Source organism: Parambassis ranga, chromosome 15 (genome assembly GCF_900634625.1).
Source record: "Parambassis ranga chromosome 15, fParRan2.1, whole genome shotgun sequence".
Lineage (NCBI taxonomy): Eukaryota > Metazoa > Chordata > Actinopteri > Ambassidae > Parambassis > Parambassis ranga.
This window is the reverse complement of record NC_041035.1, coordinates 19,839,360-19,865,084: the sequence shown is the minus strand read 5'-3', so window position 1 is coordinate 19,865,084 and position 25,725 is coordinate 19,839,360. Positions and strand designations below refer to the sequence as shown.

At 45.7% G+C, this 25,725-nt stretch overlaps 1 protein-coding gene across 2 annotated transcripts in view; it reads left to right on the top strand.

The window, feature by feature from the left end:
- thada (THADA armadillo repeat containing) overlaps positions 1-25,725 on the top strand; it is a 66,342-nt gene that overhangs the window by 25,330 nt on the left and 15,287 nt on the right. For both annotated transcript variants that reach the window (XM_028423646.1, XM_028423648.1), the window contains exons 29-32: positions 6,953-7,121; positions 15,258-15,361; positions 17,164-17,246; positions 24,857-25,236. In XM_028423646.1, coding sequence (XP_028279447.1) covers positions 6,953-7,121; positions 15,258-15,361; positions 17,164-17,246; positions 24,857-25,236 — 736 coding nt within the window. The remainder of the gene's footprint in view (positions 1-6,952; positions 7,122-15,257; positions 15,362-17,163; positions 17,247-24,856; positions 25,237-25,725) is intronic.

Below are 25,725 nucleotides of genomic sequence, written 5' to 3'. Positions count from 1 at the left end.
CAAACACACTTTGCATTATAACCCTACTTTAATCCACAATGATATCCCAGCATGACAATATTCCCAGCCTGTCATTATTCGCATCTTTATTAGCATGAGTCCAGTGCCATGGACTGTAAAGAATTGTGTGTGTGGGAGGTTCTGGCCATCACCATCTGGGTCATCCAAATATGGGCAAAGATGTGGAGCACAAGTGGAGCTGAGGTGGCTGTAAACATGTTTATTTCTGCTGTAAAGTTTTAACATGGACAGACTTTGGGCACTGATCCACTCTTGAAATATTTGCTTCACTTCTCATCTCTGCCGGTTTCATCTCTTTTCTCATAGTGATGGGTTTGCTAGGTGTTCCGTTGGCAGACATACTGCACACGCCATATAACACTGCCTCCTCCGTGTCTTTGGGTCATCAGCTGTTTTTCTCTGCTGTCACTGGGCAGGTTTTTAGGCTGTTTTCTGTTCTTGAGTGTGACCAGTGGTTTGCACCTTGTTGTGAAGCCTGTGTTTACATTCATCAAGCCGCCTCTTGACTGTAGACTCTGACACACCTGCCTCATCCAGTCTGGGCCAGATGTTGTGAAGGGGTTCGTCCTCCGGGTCTTTTGCCTTCATTCCTTCCCTTCCAGACTGTGTTGGCTTCTCTCCGATGGGTTTCATTTGTTGTTTTAATGCTTCCCTCCTTCACCTGCATAGATGCCTCGTTAGACCTCATGCTGAGAGTTCCAGGGAACACTCAGAACCACCTTCAGGTCTTTAGTCAGCTTGACTAGTCCTGGAGTAACAAGGGAACAGGACACACCCCCACTCTTCACCTGCAGCAGCAGCAGCGCTGTGGTCTTTGTCAGTGTGTGTGTATGAAAATATCTATGATTCCAGCATGGGTAATGCCACAAACAACACATGAGTGTGGTGCTCACTCCTTCATTAGCTGCAGCACTGTCATCGCTATCAATAAGAACATGTTTCCAGTCAGTTCGCCTGCTTATATAAAGGTTTAAAAAACAAAACAAAGGAATGCTCCGTCAACTCCAAGAGGGTCACACACCTGCTCTCTCAGCCATGATAAACCTTTCAAACAACATTTCTCTGAACTCTTTCTAACTATAGAACAATCACTGAGACAAAACACTTGCAGTCTAAACAGTAAAGTGCTTTCTTTGGCTTCTTTGCACAGGTGCTTCTGCTGGTGTGTATCGTTACACACTGATATATCCTTAATGTTTGACCATGGCTGCAAACCGGACAGATTTCTGCTCCTGTGTGACTGAGACAAAACACCAGTGCAGTCTGAACTGTCGTCCCCAGTGTGTGTGTGTGTGTGTGTGTGTGTGTGTCTGCTTGTGTTGTCTCGTGTCACAGTGGTTGTTGTAGATTGTGTGACTGGAGGTTATCTGGATCCACTCGCTGTTTGCTGGGGAGTAAAGCTTCCAGGCGAATGGGAAACTGCGGGCACAGCCTTCATTTTTTACATTCCTCAGATGGTCAAACCTACAAATATTGTTGGAAGTGGTTCTTCCACTGCACCTGCAAATAGAAATGTATCAGCTCTCCTACACGCACATATTTGTGAGATGTCTCACTGACTTAATCTGTTTCTTAAACTTTAAGTACTTTAAATACCTAAAGTCCAGGTTCATTTTTAAGCAGAGACGTCATCCCCTGTTCAGGGGCTGCATCCTTTTGAAGGACGCGGTGTACAGAGATGTGTCGTTCATAGACCTGGAAGTCGCACCATCGGTGTGAACAGTGCGGTCTGTGGGAGACTTCCTGTTTATCGTGACCGTGGCTGTTCCTGTTGCCCAGCAACCGGCAGTTGATGTTACTTTAAAAGAAAAGTTCAGCCAGAGATATGGAGGCCTGCAAGCTTTGTTTCCAAGGATACAAATGTTGGCTGTATTTGCAGGCGGCGCCGCTGCTTGTTTTGTAAAGTTAACATGGTTCCTATGATAACTGGTTAATGACATGTGCTTACATTGACTGTCAATAGAGTTGGACGACAGCCCCCTGGTGGCTGGTGGGAGTACAGGTCATAACCTCACACCCACCCCCCCAGGTTAGTGGATGGAACACAGACTGAGCTGGATAAGACAAAATAAATCTTATCCAGAGATGGTTTATGGTTTGTTAGCTAGTGGTTATCACTCTTATACTGTTGAAATGCTCATTTGTATTTAATTAGTTATTGTTGGCTAAAAGAGAGGGTAAGAAGACGTAACATCGCAGTCAGCAGCCAGCTGGCTTGATATGGATGGTGCAGCTCCACCTCTGGAGTTCTACTGTGCAGAATCTGGTTCCAAGATGGCGTCTTTTTCCAACATGGCAGCGCCATTTGGCCTTGCTTCTATACAAAGGGCAGAGGTGGAAACATGTCCATCTGTATGGGCGGTCTATGGAGTCGTACATACATACACAAGGTTAGCTTAGCTTAGTTGCCTACACATGTACAACAGTTGGTCATCCATACACATTCGGGTGCTTTGGGCAGGAGGTCTGCGAACGTCTGGACATGGTTCTTCATGTCAAACAGAGAATCCATCCCTCCTGCCTTGTAAATAACATTCTGGCCAGTTGACAAATGGAAAGTGAGGCGCAATCACAGGCCGGTGGAGTCATAAACCCAAGCTGCTCCCATTTGGAAACAAATTCCTCCTGATCCTGCTCACCTAGTTCATAATAACCTGATTCACCAGACTTTGAACGATGGAGTAATTTAGTGAAATCTTTGAGTAATTCCTCTAAGGCACTGTCTCAGTTAACAGGGCTTAAGTCGAGCCTGTTACTGTCAGTGAAGGTATGCGGCGCACACATCCACCCAAATGAAGCCCACATGTTGGAGATGTTAAATTTAGCCCAGCCCTCACTTATTTTGGCTCCAGCCGTGTTTATGCGACGCTCCATCCCCCAACCCATCTTCCTCGTGCATGTGCGGACGTGTCTGATGAGGCTGATGATTGTCACCACCCTCCCCATCCTCCGTCTCCTCCACCCCCACACGTCTTCTCTTTCCCCATTTGACCTGACCTGCCACCTGCAAGGATTAAATGTTGCTCAGCTTCGTCTGCTGAACCGGACACACAGACACACCATCGCCCCCGTTTTATCTTCACATCCACCCGCTGCCCTGATCCTCCACCAGGTTCTTAACACCGTCTCTGCTGCCCGGCCTCTGCATGCGTCACACCTGCACAGATAATGACGAAGAGACTGATGATGATGACGACAAAGAGGGGGAGGCCGAGACACATTTATTACAATAATTAATGTCCGCTTCGTTCCTTCCCTCGACGTCTTCATATCTGCTAAACACTTTATCTCCTCCTGTGTCTTTCTCGGACTCTTTCTGAAGCCTCTGAGCGCCGTTTTAGTGATTTATTCCCCGTGATATCCAGTCCAGGCATTTCTCCTCACCCTCCCTGCCTCACTCCCTTCCTTTCCTTTCTCGTCCTCTCTGTCTCGTATCTCATTTCTTTTCCAAAGGGCACCATAACTCCCATAAACTAAACGCGGAGCTTCAAAAAGTCACCTCTGTCAACTCCTTCCCAACACACACACACACACACACACATACTGACAAATTATACACAAATGCTGGAGTTTGGCGTCAGCAGCTGAAAACCTCACAGTCGGCTCCATTATCAGAGGTTTCAGAACAATTTAATCATCTTGCATGTGAGCAGATCCACCCGTGCGTTGTTTTATTAATTTAATGTACCAGCACAGCACCTGTTTGTAAGATAAAGCGCAATTCTTAGTTCATATCTGCTGCTTTTATTTATTTATTCAGCTGTTCGGGACAAAATGCAGATGAAGATGAACAGACAAGTCAGAGTCTGACCCAGTTATTATGATTTTTGCAGTTTTTTTTGGTGAATAAATCATGATACAGAATACTTTGCAATAATTAGGACAGATAAGCTGGTTATTAATCTGTTAAAAATGTAAAAATCTATACAAAGAAAACAAATAGTGTAGAAAAATGTCCATAAAAATAGAAAAATATTGATAATGATCGATATTTTTAAAAAGTCATTTTTCTTGTGTGAAGGCTCCTCCACACTGACACTGACAGCATTATTGTGTTTACATTGCATTAGCAGATTTTATGAATGTGCAATCAGTGTGTGTGTTCACATTCTGCACACACTGACAGCAAACCTAAACATCTCATCAAACAATGAAGCTTCACGGCGTCCACGGGAATGAATGGAGGAAAACACTTTTCACTGTCTCATCGCTGATTTGCCTGCAGTACATTCCTCACTGACACACTTTGATTCTGCGGCTGGTTTAGCCAACATGCTGCAGACTGTGGAGGAAGCTGCTCTCTCTCTCTCTCTCTCTCTCTTTTTAAAATGAGCCCCAGATGAGCGTCGTCCAGTCAACAGTCTGCGTACTGACCCCACAGGGTACACCCCTGTTTCTAAAATTACACCCTTCCAAACTGTCATTTCCTTTTGCAAAAGAGTTTCAATGGGACAAATTAGCACAGATAGTTAACATATGGGCCCCAAATGGGGAGGGGGAGGAGGAGAGGGGGGAGGAGAGGGGGAGGAAAGTGAGTTTTTTTTTCATTAGGTGTGTGTGTGGGTGAGGTGATGGTGCACATAAATCCATGTGTACAGGCATGTAAAAGCTGAGGAATGCAAACTGTTGTCTGGCTGTGTGTGTGTGTGTGTGTGTGTGGAAAAGCATTTGTTGACAGCTGACCTGATGCTCCACACAGCTCTGTCTTTGTTGAACTTCTTGTCTGTTGGTCAGATCATCAAAAGACTAAAAAAAAAAAGAAGTTGCCGAGCTTGCTTCTCCTCCTTTACATTTATACCCAGCATATGCTGTCACGGTGGCATGTCTGTGTCTGCTATAACATGTCTCGCTCATACCCCGACCGAAGACGAGCCTCCTTGTTGTGCCCACATACTGCCGCAGTGATGGACAGGTGCTTCACGTTTCTCTGGAACCTTCGGTTGAATTTTCCATTGCTGAGCTGAGCTGCTTGTTTGGCATCGGTGGCCATCTTAAATGCCATGACGGGCACTATAAACAGCCTGAAACACACCCAACATGCCTTGTCTTCATGTGACCTTTGCCCTGCATGGTACAAGTGGAGCGTCCTCTCTTTCCGGTATGGACTGTAGACTCAGGCCGCTGTCTTCCTTCATGTATGTGAGATATGTCATCAACTGCAGTTCCACCCCCTGGCCTCTGGGGGGTGGCTCCAAAAGTGAGACCTTCATGTTTTTATATTAAGAATTGGTTTGTTGGAAGCTACTGGCAGATTTGTTTATTATGCCTTGAGACCAGGACAGCTTTGCCCCGAGTTTATTTTCCACAGGGCTACAAAGGAATAAACTGCTTTTTGAACCGGAAAAAAACGGAAAGAACGAGCGACACAGGACAAAAAAAATGCACGACGCATACACGCACATGGTCCTACCACAGCCTGAACGGACTCTGTATATTACGAGGCGCCACCTAGCGGTTTGGAGGACAACAAAGAAGCCGGATTAAGCCGAATTAAGCTGGATTGAGTGCGAACACACGTGTGATTTTTTTTTCCCCAGATTTAGAAATAGGTCTGAACGTATCCAGCTTAAAGGCTGGATTGAATCCTACTCTAGCTGGATTGACTTTCTCCAGTGTGAACAGGGCCTATGAGTCTGTGTTTATGTTAAAATGTCCAGTTTTATAGCCTGAAACAAATAAATAAAAAAAAAACTGGATTATAACATTTTAACATGGAGGTCTATGGGGTTTGACCTTTAGAGTCAGCCTCAAGTGGCCACTTGAGGAACTGCAGGTATCGACACTTTGTTTCTCCGGTTTGTGTTCAGTTCTCTGTATTATTATATTATATAATATATACAATTAATCTCTATCTACATGTCTCTATCATGCAAACAGTGTAGTTAGCATCTATTTTACGGTATACAAAATTAAAGCCACTTTTATCAAGTAAATTTGCCCAAAATCTGTTTATGTTTACATGTTTAGCTTTTTACAAGCAGCCTATGGCTAACCTGCTGTAGCCCTTATATTTTAGTAATATATTATCATATTATATGTAATATTATAACATGTTATCACTGATATATATATAATACATTTTTCCTTTGCACTTAAGGAAATAAAATAAAAGCTCCTCCCCCTGTAACAGGGTCTCCCACGCTGCCCCCTTTCTGTCTCGCCCCTCTTCCTGCAGTATCCCAGGCCGGTCTTGGTCATGCCCTTCGCTCTGCCTGTGTTATGACACTGGAGAAGGAAAGGCTATCAGCTTGTAAACAGGGTTAATTTTAGCGTGCTCTCAGGGTGACTGGCCACATTCCCCATCACGGACGAACACTGTAAAGTGACCGTGGGATTGAGAGACATCTGTCTGTGTGGGCAAAAACAAAAAAAGCAGCAGCAGCCTGCTTCCTGCCTGGTTAGGTAATGATATGAAAATATTGGATTTCAGGTTTATGGTGTATTATCTGCTGGCCTGGGAGATGTTTATGTTGTTAAGATTTCTGCAGTGGAGGAGAGAGAGGCAGATGGAAACAGAGCGAGGAGAAAGATGGAGATGTTACATAATGTACGCATAAAAATAGCAGCCAACTGGCCAAATCAAATAAACCACGGGTCATCGGTCCTGACCGGAGAATGTGTCTGTGACATAATGTGGCTGGAGAACATAACGATGATCATTAGTAATGATAATACGTGCAGTCATTACAGACATTATTTTTCATAGCAAAGTTACGGCTGTAAAATAAATTCAACTGAGCAGTTACAATAACAAGCCCTGACCTGTGATAATGGGAGACATTACAGCTTCCTCCATTAAGTCCAACATACAATGTTATGTAATGACAGATTATCATAACAATGCAGCCGGCAGTGTACGGTTACTTTCCATGACACTAATGGTGCCCCCTGTGTGTGTGTCTCTGTGTGTCTGTGTGTGTGTTCTCCTCAGATGCAGCCGCTCTGCTGTGTATCGGACCAGAGAAATGGCGGCTCGGGCCCTTGTCCCCTTCGTCCTGGTCACTCAGGTCCCATCCACTGTCCGTTCTTTGCTGCAGGAGCTCCCTGTAGAACCAGGCACCAAAGTCCAACACAACCACATCCACGGGACTCTGCTGCAGGTCTGCCTCAACACAGAAATCACAACACACACACACTTCATATACAGGAGGATACTGTAATAAGTTGTGTTTCTGTCGCTTTGGTTCTGTCCTTTTTCTGTCTTTGTGGTTATTTTACACTGTTTTGTAGCTCAGAGTATCTTTGTGGTAGTTTCTAGTCCTTTTGTGGTTGTCATGTGTCACTTTCTGGTCGGTTTGAGGCAGATTGGGATTGTTTTGTGTCTCCTTTTGGTAGTTTTTAAGTCTGCTTCCGATTGTTTTTGTGTGTCTTTTTTGTAGCTCTGTCTCTTTGTGGATGTTGTTACTCTCATTGTGGTGGTTTTGAGCATGTTTGTGTTTATCCTGCACCTCTTTTTAGTAGCTCAAAGTCAAACTGTAGTTGTCTTTTTGTGGTAGTTTTGAGTCTTTTTGTAGCAGCTTAGAGTGCTAACAAAAAAAACATAGGTCAGAGACATAAAGGCATCATGGTCCTACCATGTGCTGTGGATGGACTTAATGTTTTTATGTTTAAATAATAAGTTAGAATTCATCATAAATTACCCCTCACATTAGATTTTAGAACTACAGCAGGCAGGAACCAGGATCCATGCTGTGCAGAGATGCCCATGAACCAGTTGATCATGCACAATAATAGCAGGGCGTTCAGCTGGGACATTGTGCACCAAGCAGCTGGGATAGTCCCGATGGGACACACCACCAAAAGTGGTTAAGAACAGCAAAGTTAGGATCCTGTGGGACTTGAAGTTCCAGACTGACAAGCAGCTGCTGGTTAACCAAGCAGACATAGTGGTGGTTGACGAGGAGCAGAGGGCGGCAGTGCGATAGATGTGGCGGTCCCAGCTGACAGTGACATCAGGAGGGAGGGAGGATGAGGAGGCAGGACAAGTACCACGAGCTGAGGTGGAACAGATGTGGAAGGTGAAGTCCACAGAGGGTCTGGTAGAGAGCACTGGGGCTCGTGTCTGTTAGTGTGTGTGTGTGTGTGTGTGTGTCCTCAGTTCAGATTACAATCATGACAACCGGACTTCACTCAGCAAAGAATAAGCAGTACTTATCATATGAGGTCATAGATATGATGCGTCACACCTCCCGATCTGTGTCAGTACCACACACTCCTGTCCAGGCCTCTTATCGCAGGGTAAACACCAGTGTTTAGTTCTGTCATCACACTCTGACAAACACAACCAAACAGTCTGCCGGCAATATCAACACACACAGAGGAAGAGGGGAGAGGGAGTTTCCCCGGCCTTTCATTGAACGGGCTGGTGAGGGAGTCTGTGGGCGTGGAGGACCAGGAACCAGGAGAGCCAGAGGTCACGGCAAAGAACGAGAGCTGCAGCGTTAGGATGGAACACGTATGGTTTGATAGCGGTCTGAGCTGCAGGGAGGTCTGCTGTGGGATGAAGGCATGGGAGGAGGAGGGGAGGTGGGCCTCTTACAAGCTTAGAGAGCAGATTTCAGGAGGAGAGTGGGCTTTTAGTCTGCTTTCCTGTCATGGCCGCCACGTGTGGAGCTCACCCAGGACGTTCTTGCAGTTATTTTGTTTATTAAGTGTATATGTAATCTAATCTAATGAATGTTCCTCGAGCATGTGTCGGGGTGGTGGCTGTTGAAATTGCCCATCGATAGTTGGGATGTGCCGCACGTCGACTTCACGCTGACACACAAACATCTGTACAGGACAGAGTACAGCTGATGCCTGCGGGCCTTCTTGAGACGTTTCATTTCCTTCTTCCTTCCACCAAGAAGCCCACCAGACCGTCCACACACCTCACACACTGCTCTGCTCAGCATGAACATTTAAAGTGGGTCACATTTCATCTTTCACCTCAGCGTCATTCAGTCCTACAATATACACACTTAACTTTCAGGAACTCCCGTTTGTTCCAGCAGTGTGGTGTAGTTCTCTGTGTATCTGTGAAGCCTATCTATATCCAGGCTATAGATAGCAGGTGGGTGTAGTGATGATGGAGGCAGATACGTCTGGATCTCCGGGAAGAGGGTGTCTTCACAGGAGCTGCAGAGCTGCATGCAGGTGAAGTGGCCTAAACATAGCGACACAGAGATAGAGGTCTGCCGCGTACGTGTGGAAAGGAGCATCACACACACACACACACACACACACACTGATAGATGAGATGGTTGTCTTGCATGCTGTGGAGTGTGTGAAATTCTCTTCAGTCCAGTGTATGATGAAGATGTTTAGACTTCAGTGCTGTGCTTAAGAGAGTGTGTGTGTGTGTGTGTGTGTGTGTGTGTGTGTGTGTGTGTGTGTGTGTGTGTGTGTGTGTGTGTGTGTGTGTGTGTGTGTGTGTGTGTGTGTGTGTGTGTGTGTGTGTGTGTGTGTGTGTGTGTGTGTGTGTGTGTGTGTGTGTGTGTGTGTGTGTGTGTGTGTGTGTGTGTGTGTGTGTGTGTGTGTGTGTGTGTGCGCGCGTGCACCACCCCTTGCTTTTCTCTGAGATGATGAGGACGTTGTGTGTAGCCTGGAGATGTGTCTAACGTGTGTTAATATGCTTCATTGTGTGCGTTTGTGAGTAACAGGTAGCAGATGTTTTTGCTGCAGGGGGAAATGACTTCCTCTGTTATTGTCAAAGAACAACTGTTAGTGGGCCAAGTGTGGAGCTGGTAAACATCACAGCTACTGAACTGACACACACACACACAGAAACGCACACATATTTTCTTAAAGGTCTGCTTTTGAGTTGCAGATAATTGAACATTAGAGTGGGGCGATGGCACATGTGGACTCTTCATTAAGTGTGATAAATGTGCAGCCTGCACAGTGTTGCTGTCTGTTTCCCCTTCAGTAACCCTGGCTGGTGTGATGGTTATTTCACCCCCTTCAAGCTCAGATTCAGCCATCCTTATTTATCCTGGGTGGGTAAATCTTTTGTAGCTTCCCAGTCTATACATTTAATTCCAACAGCCAACAACAACCAGATACAGTAGAAGTGAAACGCCATGGAAACATGTGTGTGAGACAAGTTACCTTAGCATAACACGTGGATATTGTCCGAGTTGAGCAGCCTAGTAGCGGAGAGGATGAAGGCCTTTGTGTACCTGTTCTTTTCGAATGAAGTCATTAATGTGAATTCAGTTGAGAGAATTGGTTGATTGATGAATAATGTTAATCACACTTTGAGTTTTAGTCTGTTTTTGCTCACAAACAACCCACAGATAAAAGTAAAGACTTTCCCTTAAACATTGTTAGAATCACAGACCCCGCTAGCTAAACTGGCTATAGCTTCATGGTAAGTCATGATGCACAGAGGCTCCAAGATAAAAGTGGTGTAGGTGATCTTGAAAACAATCATTGTTGCCCGTACCTCCTGTTCTTAGAGCTCACAGAGCTGTGAATTTCTCCTGTGGGGGAAATGATAAAGGATTATCTTATCTCTTCTCTCTCTCCATGCACCAGCAAAGGTCTGCAGGGAGAAGTGAAAAGGGTCATCTCTATGTACTGTAGTGCTGCTCAACATAAAGTTCATGGCTTAGGATCAGGCGTAGATAAGAGGAAGAGCAGTCATTCACAGTTGAAGTGAAATAATGACTACATAAATTAAATGGCTGATATCAGTGTGGGGTCAGTGTGGTTCACAGGTTGACATGGAGGCAGCTCTGGATGGCCTGGCTGAGACCCTCCTCTGTGGTAAAACATCTTAAAAACAACCACTGGAATGACTCCAGTCACTTCTTCTTGCCCCAAATGTCTGTTGATACATTCTGTACCGAGCTTAACAAGCCCACTGGACAGACCGGCACTAACCCAACCCGACACTGGACTCCACTCTTGACACGCGCCAGCAGCAGCAGCAGCAGCAGCAGCAGCAGCTCCGGCCCACAGACGCCTGGTACGGGCCAGACGTATTAAATCTGCGGGCTGTGGTGGTTTGAGGAGGGCCGACTCGACGGACTGTAATCCTTTGTGTATTTCCACAACAGAGGCCGAGGAAGCTCTTGAATTAGGAGTATCGTTGACGTCTTTTCTCTGGCAGCAGTGGTCTTAGTGTTGCTTTTCCTGACTGCATTTTTTAAATGGTTTGCCGTTATATCACCGACTGCTGCTGGGCGTCATGTTGGGTGGGCCTGAGTAGTCAGCCAGCATCACATCAATATGTCAGGAGACTTATCGATTCCAGAGGGGATCCCAGGTATCTTAGTTTATGTCAGTGACAATGTTGTGCTGAGCAGTAACTTCCTGTATCTGTGTCACATGATCATCTCCTCTGCCCCGCCCCTTTATTAGACTATTAGCCAATCTGTTGACCTCTAAAAATAAACGACAACAACTCGAAGGTTTTTTTGTCATTCGCTGGCGTACCTTTGTTTTTACTAGTCTGGTTGTCACTCTGCTTCTACTCTGCCCCCTAGAAATCCAACTCAGACCCACACAGACCAGACTAGTTAGTGTAAGAGTAGGCAGGACTTGCCTGTGCTATGCTGTAAACGTGTGTATTTCTGCCTTAATGTTTTAATATGGGGGTCTCTGAGGATTGACTCACTTGTGCCAAGCCTGAAGTGGCCGCTTGAGGAACTGCAGGTGTTGGCACTTCTGTGCTGCTCCCTCTCTTAGCCTTGAATCTTGTTACTTAGTTTCAAAAAGCTTTCCAGTTTGGATTTGGGTCATAGTCGGCAGAATATGACCCCGTTCACACTGGGGGAATCAATCAGGCTAGAGCGGGATTCGGGCCGTATCCTGATATATCCAGATTTTTTCTGAGTCTGAACAACGCGAATATGGAGGCCCCGAGTATTTTTTGACAGGGCTACAAAGGAATAAACTGCTTTTTGAACAAAAAAAAAACACGAAAGTCAAGCGACGCATGCGCACAAGCGGTCCTACTGCGGCCTGAACGGACTCTGTATATTATGAGACGCCACCTAGTGGTTTGGAGGACGGCAAACAAGCCGGGTTAAGCTGGATTGAGCGTGGATACAGGTGTGTGATAGCCAGATTTGAAAATAGGTCTGAATGTATCCAGCTTAAAGGCGATCTGGATTCAATCTTACTCTAGCTGGACTGACTTTCTCCAGTGTCAACGTGGGCTTATGTCTCTTTTCTCCAGAGCCACCCTCAGGTGGTCACTCACGGAAGTGCAGTTTTTGACACTTGCATGTGTGCTTCATTTCTCAGCTGCAGAGATAGCTCAAGAAGACAAGACGTTGCCTTCCCTGCACAGCGAGAGATGCTTGAAGACAGTAAAAGAGTGATCAGACCCCTGCATGTTTCCATACTGTATCTCACAGCAGTCCACCTCTTGAAGGAGTAGAAAGTAACAGCAGCTCCCTGGGGGCTCGTTTAGATGCACTGTTGTTACTCTGGACAAAGATGCAGTTATGCTGTTGTTGCGTGTACACACAGATGTACAGACACCACAAAATGACTCTGCTGTCACGCCCATGTGCATATACATCTGTGAGGAAGCATGACATGGTGTCTGGAGTGTGTATGTCAGCTTTGTGCAGCCCTATATAGAGCAGGAGAGTGTTTTGTTGTTTTTATATTTAGCCCATCTTTATTGGGATCTCTTTCTGCACTAATTGGGCGGGTCCACACTTTCGCCTCCCTTCTATCTGCTTTTATGTGAATGCCCATTTATGTGTTTCTTTGTGCATGTGTTTTACTGGACGGAGCCCTGCGCTGCCATGCAATTATTTGCACTTGTACTTGCTCTGTGTGTGTGTGTGTAGCGTGTGGTCAGTCTGTGGTTGCGGCAGTGGGAGGGACGGCAGGGCAGGCTGATAACAGAGTCTGAAGGGACCTCACATCCACCACCACTATTTTTACCGGGCCCAAAAGTGGAGTAAGGCTCGTTGCAACACACAAAAAAGACACACACGCACAAGTAGTTAAACGCCTCAGTAGAAAACAAGGCCTACAAAAGTTTCATATTTAGCACAGCAGTGGCATTTTGTTTTGACTTTTTAACGGGCGACGACTATACAACGATGTTTTTGAACAATCATTTGAATCATTTAACGCTCGAATTATCTACAGCTTTACACGCATGCATGTGAGAGGTGTCATCGCTCGTGAGGTACTCCAGAAAGAATGCAGCCTAACAGTATTCTGATATAATATAATCAATACTGTACTATCAAATATGTGTAGATTTTTGTTTGCACAGAGGCGGGTTTAAATAATATAGAATTTATATTTTACATATATTATGTTTTTTTTAATAATAACTACATCTCACAGCGCCCTCTAGGTGAACTGCAGCCTGTTGCAGTACACTGGCATGAACACAGTAAAGATTCTGGTGTCATTTATAGCAATAGACCTCAGTTTAACTCTTAATTGACCCAGTTTTTAAGTTAAGCTAAATCGCACACATGATAATAAAATGCTTCATTATTGTAAAAATATCAAATAATCAAATCACAGCTACAGCATCAGGAGTTTTACACACCTTAACTGTTATTTAATTAAATAATTACATATGTTGTTTACAATATCTGCTTTAAAGTCATTTGAAATCAGTATGGAAGGCCATCAGGTGTGGTTGTAGCTGGACCAATTGACGAAGGCAGGGACTTCGTTTGGACATTCAAAGGCAGAATTGTAATCAGCAGGTCTCTTATCGTCTTTCCTTTGAACCTGATCCCAGCATCTCCTCCCACAGTTCTGTCTCTGGGAGGAGGAGGAGGAGGAACAGGGAGGCAGCTTTTTTTTCCATAAATATTTCGGTTTCTATCCGCGCCGGGCTGGATTGAGCCGGTTTAGCCTCCCATGCAGGGACTTCCCAAACTCCCGTTGGATGAGGTGTAGCTGCAGAGAGCAGCGAGAGGGGGAGAGCAGTGACGCTGGAGCCAGAGCTGGCAGACTGTGGCGATGCTGCTCAAGCATCCTTTAATAAGAGGACAGCCATGGAGAATATTGTTGGTTGTGTCGTGTTGTTCTTCCCTCTCAGGTTTCATCAGACACCAGTGACATTTTTCTCATTGAAAAAGACTCAAGATAGATGTGAAAGTTATTCTAGTCTGGAGCCGTCGTATTAAACAAACAAGGTGGTGGGACAAGAATGAATTAACAACAGCTCCAACAGCAGATCATCGTGTCATGTCAGATTTGTGAGTAATGTCGGAGGAAGTGACTAAAAAGCTTGATGAATATGTGCAGAGACTCCGAGTCCTCCAGAACAGTGGAATCACTTGGAAATGTTCAATATTTGGTTTGGGAATCGGCTCCAGCGCTGGCTCCTCGTAGGTGGAAAAGCCCTTTGACAGCAAGAGGAAGAAGGACTGGTGGATGGGGGTGGGTGTGTGGATGCAGTTTGTGCGATCCAGTGGGTGTTGCCTGGGCGTGGAGATGGTAGAAGAAAAGAGATGGGGCAGGCCAGGACTCGGCGGCCAGGCTTGGTGCTACGTGGTCGGCCTGGTTTTTCCCCATGTTGCCTTCCCTGCACAGTGTAATGAATGGCTTCCTACTGGTCTGTGGCTGTGGCCCCAGCTTAAAGAGTATACTTACTAAGGCCCAGAATACACACCCCAGCCAGCCAGCCAGCCAGCCAGCCAGCCAGCCAGCCTGTGTCCTGGCCTCTGAACACTCCCAACTGCTGGTCCACCTGCTACACTCTGGCTCTGTCTCCCACTGTCACATCAGCCATGGTACAAAGAATGATTTAGTCTATTAATATGACACACGGAGGTCAGGTGTGAGGAAGGAGGGTTTTCCAGCAGTCAAATGATACTTTGACCTAAGAAGGAGCCAAAATAGAGGATGTGAACTGCCTTCTCTTCAAATTTAGAGCCTGATAGTTCCTCTCTGTTGGTAAAGTCACCAAAAAATTGTGACATATTTTTTAGAAAATTAGAAAAATCTCCAAAAATAAACACTTAATTGTAAAAAAGATTATATAAAATACAAAAAATTCTCCACCTCTTAATGCAACTAGCAAGCTATGGCTAACTCACATGGGCCCAACAGTCACGTGACAAAAATTCAGTAAGTATTTGGCTGATCTGCAGGCTTCCTTACAAATTTACACCTACAGAGTGTTTAGTTTGTGTGTGTCTTTAGACTGTGTCAACACTCAGGGGGAACAAAGATGCTGTTGATATGAATCCAGGACGACCTGGTTCACATATATACATGTAACAAACCAACAATCAGGTGTGTGTTTGTGTCTCCAGGTGCTGTTTCTGCTGCGCTCCTACCAGACTGATTCACACAGACCCCTGCCAGCAGGAAGTGGCATGGGCGAGGCCCTCGGTCAGCGCATGTGGCTCGCTTCTCGGTAATCCTAGACACACACACACACACACATGTGCGCACAGATAAGCATCCATCCCTCTTCCCAACTCCCTCACCAGAAGAATAGCTCCTTGTCTCATCGTACATCCCCTCCCTGGCTGTGTCCGCTTCATGTCCTGCCCAGGCTTCCATTTCAAAGAGACCGCCTGCTGACCCGTCCCCAGCCTCCCCCTCACCTTTCCTCCCCTCACACTAAAGATTCAGGCCTCCTGCTGGGACACAGTCCACCTGCTCCCCCCCTCCTCCAGTCTCCCTCTGTGCTCTTGCCTACAGCAGATAAGACAGGGTCGCTGGGTTAGCAACGCTAGCCCTGCTAGCTCCGCTTGATTACACTGATGAGCCTTTATTAGGATGACGAGGTGAATTCTTGCTCACCAGAGCGCGGCCACCGTCTGTCCGTTTGATCAAGCAGCACCACAGAGCCTGGCGCCCAGATCTAAGGACATCACAGGTCAGAGGATCTCTGTTTTTGGAAAAAGAAAACCTCCTAACTCGTCCAGAACACCACTAATTTGAAGCTGCCGCCTTCCAAAAGAGACGGAATGCATTGTTCGTACGCTCTGAGTCAGTGTTGGGTTTTGGCCTCACACCGTTTCTGCGTTGTGTCATTTTGGACTTTCTCTGGCTGCAGCAGGGTGTCACCGCTGTAACGATGACTGAGACGACTCGTGCAGATGACTGCAGCCGGCTTTGGCTTTGTGGTGGCTCGTCAGGCCCGGCAGTCACCTTTCAATCCAGCCAGTTTTATATAATATAACCTCATTCAGACACATAAATACACTCGTCCCTGCCCAAATATGTTCTCACACACACACACACACACACACTCCCTGCCATCCATCACGTGTGTTGTGTATGAGAAGTGTGCAGAGTATTAGTGTGTGTGTTATTAATATCTGAGTGATGAAAAAGTGACGTCAAGCTCACACACTGTCTCCCTTGTTCCCTCTCTCTCTCTCTCACACACACACACACACACACATTTGTGGGCTTGCACAGGTCATACTCTTGATTGAACGCACACACTGTGCCCTGCCCACACATGCTGCTTCACATACATTAAAACCACTGACAGGTGAAGTGAATGTTCTCCATTCTTTGTTTGTACAGCGCTCTATTAAAAATAACCAGTTAGCTAACAGCTAATCTGACAGCTGTTGTCCCTTAGGTCGACAAAAAAACAACAAATACACAACTCAAATTGTTTCATACAGTATATAACACTGATTTGTGTTTTGCTTACATTGGCACTTTTAACTTACTGAAATATTCTGTACACCCCGACATCCACAGCCGGGCGTCCCACAGAGCCACAGCAGCAACAACAGGGAAAGAAATGTACACAATTAGTTCCTGTTTTTGTGTGTGTGTGTGTGTGTGTAAACAGTAGGGGGAAGGGGGTTCTCATGTGATTCTCACACATACTTGCCTTTTAAAACTTACTACAAACAGCCATTGAGCATCTTGACCCTGTAGTAACAGTGAGTTGTTGTTTGGGTCATTACGTTCACTCTCGTGTCTCATCCAGTCACAATCACACGTACTAACTGAGAGAGAAAAAAGGTTTTATTGATGAGCTGATCAACAACAGTTTGCACTTTTTGTTTACTTCGCCTCGTCCTCGTTTGCCCAAAGGTGACTGGGAGGCCAGAGAGCGTCATGTTAACGAGGCATCTTTGATGTTGGAAGTGACAGTAGAGCCACCGTGTCCCACCGTATCCGAATATTTCTGCCTTTTGTAGAAGCTGAGCTGTTTGAAGACGTCGTGTTTGTGTCTCTCTTCAGTCAGAACAGCTGTGTGGTGACCAGAGGAGCCTTCCTGGACGTGTTGGTGTGTCTCTGTGGGCCGAAGATCAGCCTGCTGGAAGGTGAGCAGTTTCTGCAGGATTCTCCTCACGACCTGAACTCACTGCCATCAACAAAGCTTTAGCCTCCATCTCATCTCTGAGGTGCTCTAACGTCTCACCCTGCTGCCAGCAAAGCCATTAACCATTGACTGATACCCCCCTCTGTAAATAATGACACCTTGATGCTACCAGGCAGCAGACTCAGACCCATTTTATATACACACTTAAATTAGACTTTATATTAAGGAAAAACTTAACAAAATAATCGACATAAAACGATTATTGTGCCATACGCCTTATGTGTTGCTCTCATTCTGTCCTGTTATGTAAACGTAGCAGCGCACACTGGCTTTACAGCGGTGTGTCAGTTTAGTCGATGTGTGAAAAAGAAAAACCTGCTTCAAGTTCAATAATATCAAATTCTCAAATCCATGATTAATCGTTTTGAATAATCGCGATTTCACTTTGAATCATAATAATCATGATTATGATTTTTGCCATAATCGAGCAGCTCTATTTTAGAGTGTAGTATTTATAGTATAGTATGTAAATGGCATGATAACTCCAAAACAAAGCTACAAAGAATGTTTATTAATTTTGTGGGGGGAAAAAATAGCATCCATGTCAGTTTAGGGCTTTTTTTAGTATATCATTAAATGTCTTTTTATGTTCATTTTAATTGGAAAAATCAATATTTCTTTTCAATAGCTTGCACGTGATGTGAGCCAGTGACTCTAAGGTGTATAGTAGTCCTAAAACAGGTGAATAAGACACACCTCTTTGAATCGCCTTCTTTTATTTTGCATTAATATTAACTAACACTTCAGTCTGTTGTGACAAAAGATGTGCTGCGTCACAAAAACGTCATCAGTGTGTTTCATTAGTGATTTCCACTGCACTGCTCCCCTTCGACCACCGGGGGTGCACGTCCTGGTCAGAGCTCCCAGCAGCTTAAGTTTGTGTCTGTTTGATGGTCTGTTTTGTGTCTTGAGGGTTAAAGTTTGAATGTTTTCCTGTACCCTGGCTTGAGTTTTTAAAAAGTTTGTTTGCGGTGCTCTGCTGATGTCAAACAGTTGTCGTGCAGTTTATCTACTCAGAAAGCAGCAACTGTGCTCCCTGCATGTGTTGTGAACTTGACTTTGAATCCCTCCAACCCTGCAGCGCTCGCTGGCGAGGCTGTTGCGCTCTCTATTTAGACTTATTGTTGACAGAAGTCAGACTTGTGTATCGGGTAGTTCAGAGAAGCCCCCTGGTGTGCGTGTGCACATGTGCGCGGACCTGTGGGGGTCTCTGCGGTGCAGGAATGTGAAACCGAAGGCGAGCCATCTCTGACAGATGGTGGGATTGTGCCTATGACCCAGTTTATGGAGGAGCGCTGTACAGAGAGGGGAGGGGAGGGGAGGGAGGGAGGAGGTACTTGTGTTTTCGGTCAGCCATGTGCTGAACACATGTTGGTCTTGACAGTGGAAATACCGAGGATTTCTCCAAACAAGCCCTGAGATTGAGGAGCCGGCCTGGCCCGACTTGGCTCTGCTCCTTACATAACTAAATAAGCACCCTGCAGCTCACACACCTCTAATGCCTCTATTATTATCATAAGTCTGTCTTTGGCCTCATCTGTCAGCCTCTCTCTCTGGAGCCCCTCTGTCTTTTCATTTCTCCCTGCGTCTAATCCTTCAACCCTTTTCCTGTTGTGTAATTGCACGGAGGAATCAGGTTTTGGAAGTTCCTCAGAAAGCAGCGGGCCTTTAAGAGCGCCTGGCAGCGGGGCTAAAGGAGGTGAACAATCCTCTTTTTCAATATTACTTTGAATTTTCCCCCCTCTTTTTAAGTGGCACCGTGTGTTAAGTAGGAACTTTGCATTTACCAGCCAATCCCTCTCCGGGCTGAACACAGGTCTTTGTGCACACACACACACACACACACACACACACACACGTTTCTCTGCCCCCGGCTCTTTGATCCAGGCAGACTCATAAAAAAAGAAAGAAAGCCCCCTCCGTCCATTGCTTCATCTCTGCCTCTGCCAGTCCTCTGTTTCTTTGCTTTCCAGCCATGCCAGTAAAATAAGCTGAAAGGTTTGGAAAGGAAAAAGACGACACACACGGAGAAGGAAAATCAGACATGAACCTTTGAGGAGTTTAATGTCTTTCCATCAGTGCGTTAGCAGATCATGATGTTAGAAGTCTTACAGCAGAAATGTGTCAGTGATTTGTAGGAGGACAGTACATTCAAATTATGATGAACAGAATAACGGAAGAACCAGACCAACCCTCCAGAGCAGAGAAATGAAGCCCATGAGGAAGTGAAAAAACTATGGACTAAGACCCCGTTCACACTGGGGAAATCAATCCGGCTAGAGCAGGATTCGGGCCGTATCTGGATATATCCGGATTGATTTCAGTGATACGATTTCTGTATATTACGAGGCGCCACCTAGCGGTTTGGAGGACAACAAACAAGTTGGGTTAAACTGGATTGAGCGTGGATACAGGTGTGTGATAGCCAGATTTGAAAATAGGTCTGAATGTATCCAGCTTAAAGGCGATCTGGATTCAATCCTACTCTAGCTGGACTGACTTTCTCCAGTGTTAACAGGGCTTAAGCTTCTGACGTCACCTGCAGGTTTCTGAAGCGCTGTTTTGAGTCCCCGTTGGGCTCCGACATTGGAAGCATGACAGTTCGCCTAAACTCCGTACAGTGGTTGAAGCAGGAAGTGCCTGCCTGATGCTAAAAGCAGTCACACCAATAAATATGTGTAAGTTTAGTCCCAATATAATTAAAGCAAGTTGGGTATAAGAAATAAATTCACCCCTGTACAGTTTTTGGGGAAATAGTTTTGAACCAGGTTGTAATCTCTGCTGTAAGGTTTTAACATGGGAGTCAATTTTTGAGATTTTTTCAAGTCACGCTGGAAGCTGCTAAACTCTTGAACGCCCTAAAACCCTGCATCACTGCGGTACAATGAATAGGAAGCAGAACAGACGTACCATACGACCAAAGAAAGAAGTATTTAAAATATGTACAAAAATATATATATCTGACAGGCCAGGCTACGCCCCACAGCTGTGCATATGTTGTCATATTAGCACCAAAAAATCCTCATCCAACTGTGAAGAAGAGCTGCCTTTAAATATGTTTATGCAAGAAGATGAAAACTCCAGAGTCATCCTTGATGTGTAATCTGTGTTGCCATAATTAGGCTTCCAGCAACATGAGATTGATGTGCATCTTGGTTAGCAGGCGTTCCATATTTAGACGCTCACGGCCATTTAAGTTACCCGGCCGCTCTGATCCAGTGTCAGGAGGAGCACTCTCTATTCCTCTGCCATTTATTTATGAGATACACATGTGACCAAAAGTAAGTGGACACCATGTTCAGTCTGTTTTTAGTTGTAAATGTGTAAATCTTAATGTTGCAGTCTACTACATCTGCAGCTGATTGCATTATTGATCGATTGTCTATCATTAATTAATCAGTGTATTCTGACATTTTTTTTTTTTTAGTAATCCCAGAGGGAAATTATTTTAAGCAGTGTCATACAATGACTAGCAAGGCGCGCCACAGGCTAAGGTGAAGTGTCTTGCCCAAGGACACAATGACTTAGGGAGGAGTTGGGATCGAACCACCAACCTTCCAGTTATTGGACAACCCATTGAGCCACTGTTGCCCCATGGACAAACCAGTGAAAATGTTCCTGTTTCCAGACTAACAGGCCTCCATTCATTGATCATTGTTGCAGCTTTAGAGCAGATCATGAAGATTCAGATGATCACTGTGTGTTTGTCTGCACAAAAACGCTCAAAGAAATCATCTTCACAGTTTGCTGTGGAAGAAACTGTCTGTCCTGACCTCAAGGCCACCTGACGCCTGACCTTGTCAGCGTTCATCCGACTTTACAAATGATGCATAATAGGCTGGAGAGGGAACGAGAAACACGGAGTCCTGCAGACACACACATGGAGCTCCGGGTCAGGACCTCATGAGAGGTCAATCCCTGGGGAGCATCACCAGAAACCTGCAATTAGGAGCCACCTGTAGGCTTCACGCTGACCTAGAAGCTTTTAAAGTCAGAAGACATTGCTGGGCATTTTGAAAACTTGTAGGTTCTAACAAGTTCTTGCTGCTGTATCTGTTTTTAGGCTAATGGGAGGAATGGACTAAAAGCTCCCACAGTGTGAGGAGGTCAGCTCACACACACACACACACACGTAGCGTCTGGGGTTTGTTTTTCACAGTTTCTGGTAATGACGGTGGAGGCTGATGTGAAATCCAGCTGTCAGCTCCTGCATATGGGAGCAGAGCGTCTTTATTGGGCCGTGGGCAGCGCTAATAGAGGCGCTTCTTTTTTTTTTCTGTCATTTTCTCACACATACCTTCATCGTGTGTGCTCCAGCTCTTCATAATAATCACAGTGACATTAACAGTGTGTGGCTGATGCTGCCGCGGCTGCCTCTGTCCTCCTCACACTGAGGATGGCTCAGCTTTATTCAGACCAGATGTCGTGGTTACTTTCAGTTTAAATATTTGACCTGTGCTGCAGAACAGGCCGTCACACATACAGCACCCTTCTGCTCGCACATAAACCTTCACACAGGGTCAGGTGAAGTCTCCACCGCAGATGATATGAATCTGCTGCGTGGAGAATATCTTCTGCATGTGTAATTTGTGTGTTTGTTATTTTTAGCCTGCCAGTGTTTGGACTGCATCGGTACCATTTGCAGTCGCAGCACTGTTTTCATTTTGGGCGTCTGCACAGGAATGCTAATGGCAGCAGGTTAAAGCTGACTCCTTCAAGTCTTGAGTTTCATGTAGTAAAACATGACAGATACACAGGGGAAATCAGAGTAAACCACAGAGCTTGATCCGTGTTTTTGCTTGGCTTTGGCATGCTTGTTGCTTTGATTTCAGAAACCGTCTCGGTGTTTCTGGTGGTTACACCGAGTAACAATCATTAGGAGGCACACATTCCTCCAGTAAATGTGAGATCTAGACGTTGATCATTGAGGATGTGACTGTATTTAAGTAATTGTTTTTCATTCTGGCCCCTTTCAAGAGTCTAAAGCATAAATATGAACAGAGCTTTTGTGACATCACCTCATAGATGTCATGAGCCAGCATCTGGGTCCACCTAAACTCCTGGCTAATACAAGTACAGGCAAAGGTGAAGAAAGCCAATCACTCACTGAATTTTTGTCAATTCTTCCTAGCTTTGCTGAGAAGTGCAGAATGTTTTGTGTTTTACAGAATCTTGGTAGTGCAAATACAGGATACATTTGTGGGTCATTAGAAAGTTCAGATGTGTGTAGATCAACAAGGCAAAGTGTGATTGGTGTTTTCTTGACTAAATAATATCAAATGAAATAATAACTCATTAATACTGAGCAGTGCTTATGTCTACACTGTAGAGACCTCAGCCCCCAGTATAATAAACCAGTATCACCACTTAATATACTCTGGATATTTTTTTTTTTTCATCAGCATCAGGACAGACACGAATTTAAATAAACACAGCTGTGGGAGAACAATGACTGTTTATGAGCAGACATGAAAAATCACAGGAACGCCTCTCTTTTACAGAGAGAACACTGGGCTGCTGCTCCTCCCTCCTCGGCCACGCAGCTTTAATAAATAGCATCATAAAAAGCAGCTTTGTATCCCGACTAATGATGGCTTCCTCCTCCTTCCTCCTTGTCTCTGTCCTTTTCATTTCTTTTTTTAGGAGTCAGTAGAAAAGATTTCTTTGGTTGCTTCTGTGTGTGTGTGGTGTTTTTGTGTACGTTTTGTAAGATGCTGACACACACACACACACACACACACACACTGTGTCTCTTTACGCTCCACCATGACACACAACTGTTTTCTCTTTGACATGCTCCCTCTCTGCTTCAGCCATCCTCCTCTCTTTCCTCCCTTCATCATCGGTGTCATTACTGTGCCCTTACCCCCCCCCCATTATAACCATTAGGCTATGCTTATTTCGCCCCGGACCCCCTTTGAGGATCAGGTTCCATAGTAACCTGGCCCGTTTCCACGGTAACCCAGCCCATCTCTGGAGGAATGCGGCATTTCCCGCTCTTTTGTCAGGCCACGTTTTGAGTGGCGCTGCAGGGCCAGATTGAGTTGCACTGTGTTTCATAAGCTTTTTCTGTGTGTGTGTGTGTGTGTGTGTGTTAAACTAATTGAGTTGGCTGTCAAAGCGGGGTCTGTGTGGAGTCTTGGAGCTGTGCTGTCAGGAGGAGCACAGCTTAAGAATGGCATTGAGTTACTCTATACTTGCCCTGCCTCTGGATTATACTTAAATTTCACAGGAAGTGCACGTGTGCGTGCACGTATGTGTGTGTGTGTGTGTGTGTGTGTGTGTGTGTGTGTGTGTGTGTGTCCACCATCACTCCCTGAGGGTGTGTATGTTCACAGGTGGCTGGATTGGCACTGCAACAGGCATTTCCAAACAGACACTGACGTAGCCTTTCCTATAAAAGTCAAAATAGAAAGGAGCAGATGACACTTCAGCTCGGTCTGTTGTCTGCATATGCTCACAAAGAGGGGTGTGTGTGTGTGTGTTTAGCCCGTTGGACTAGATGGATAAGGAAATTAAACTAATGGGAATATCCTAATCCTCATGTTTTTACAGTTTAAATGTTTGTAATCTTTTTTGGAGTCTGGGCTTGTTTAGTTTAGATTCTTTGTAAGTGATGGAATGTGTTACGTCTCTTTAAATGAATGAGTTTTGGCACTTACAGATACACAGCTCTCCATTTTATACAGTCAGTGTTCAGAAAGGGGGGGGCTGGACAGATGAGGTGCGGCAGAACTTAACCATAGTGACGAGGAGCTGAATAAATCCTCCTTTAAAGTTTAGAAAAGGGCCTGTTCAGCGCCTGCTAGATTGCACAGAGTGCTGGAGATGTGGTGAGGCCCCACATACCCTCATTTATACATCATGGTCTTGCAACCAGAACTCATAAGAGGACTACAGTCCAAAAAATATGAGGTTCTTTTCTCACTTGGCTCATTATGACAGCAGGAGTGTTAGAGAACTAGCAAGTACCTACTCAGTGGCCTTATCATCTCGATGAATTGATCATCAGCAGGTGTGCAGGCCCCATTCACACTGGAGAAAGTTAATCCAGCTAGACGCGTGTGCGCATGCGGCGTGCATTTTTTGTGTCCTGTGTCGTTCCTGTGAACCGGAAGTAGCACGTCGCTAACCGGATTCGCTAGCTGCATTTGCTTTCTGACCTGAGCCACATTTGAGCCTCCGAGAGGTGGATTGAAATCAAGCTGGATATAGCCGGATTCGCAGTGTTCACACTCAGAAAAAAACTATCAGGATATATCCAGATACGGCCCGAATCCCGCTCTAGCCGGATTGATTTCCCCAGTGTGAACAGGGTATTAGAGAAGCAACTGTTGATGCACATCTGGAAGGGTTACCAGGAGAAAGTCTCTTCTATCTAAAAAGCACATGACAGGAGGACTGAGATTTACAAACCTGCACCTGAACAGTATTCTAGAAGCAAATGTGAGGCCATGTGAGACACTGATAAAGTCATTAGGAAAGGATGTTGTATTGTGCACTGATTTTTGAGGTGTCATCTACTAACATGACAATTCCTCTGTTTGTCAGATTCAGAGGTCAGTGTGCTCCGCCACAAAGCTGTCTCCATCCTCATGGCCTTGGAGCTCGTCACCTCTGACACACCCTCTGCTGCCATTTGGCCTGGCGGCACCCAGTACCTGCTGAGCCTGGCCCAGGTGGCCCTCAGTGCCAGCGTGGAGATCCCCGAGCTCTGGGACAGCTCTCAGCTGACGACCCTCCAGCTGCTGCAGTGTCTGCTGCGGTGCCCGTTGTATGAGGTGAGGGAGCTGGCAGTGGACAGGGTCCTGGGGAGGCTGGAGGAGGAGGAGGAGGGGGAGGACAGGAGGCCTCAGTGGCTGGACGAGACCACCCTGTCTAACCTGACCAGCCTGGCTCTTCACGAGACACACCCCCTGTGTCTGGCCAAGGTGAGACCACACACAGCAACACAAAAGCCTTACAGGAGGTGCGTTTGTGTGTTTGAAAGCCTGTATGTGTGTCTGGATGTTTTATAGATGTGAGTGTGCGTCTGTGTGAAGTCCCGTCATCGCACATCTTTTTCCACCATGCCGCACAGTTTCACTGAGCCACAGTGACATTCGCTGCGAACTGATTAAATGCCCAAATCCATCTCACAGAGGTTTGCGTGAGAGGCTAATCGGCCGCAGGGGAAGACGCCAAGCACACTGTCGGCGAGCTGACTCACCCGCTCACTTCCACACACTCTGGAGAGGTTTGGTAGACTCCCACTCTCACTCATTTTGGAGAGGAAAACGTAGCCTATTTCCTGTTTGGGGACAGAAGGTCGTATTTCAGCGCCTTCATAAAGCACGGACGGCCAGCCGACCTGCTCTGCTGCTCCTGTCGTTAACACGACAGAGCTGACAGCACAGTGTGTGTGTGTGTGTTTTATATGA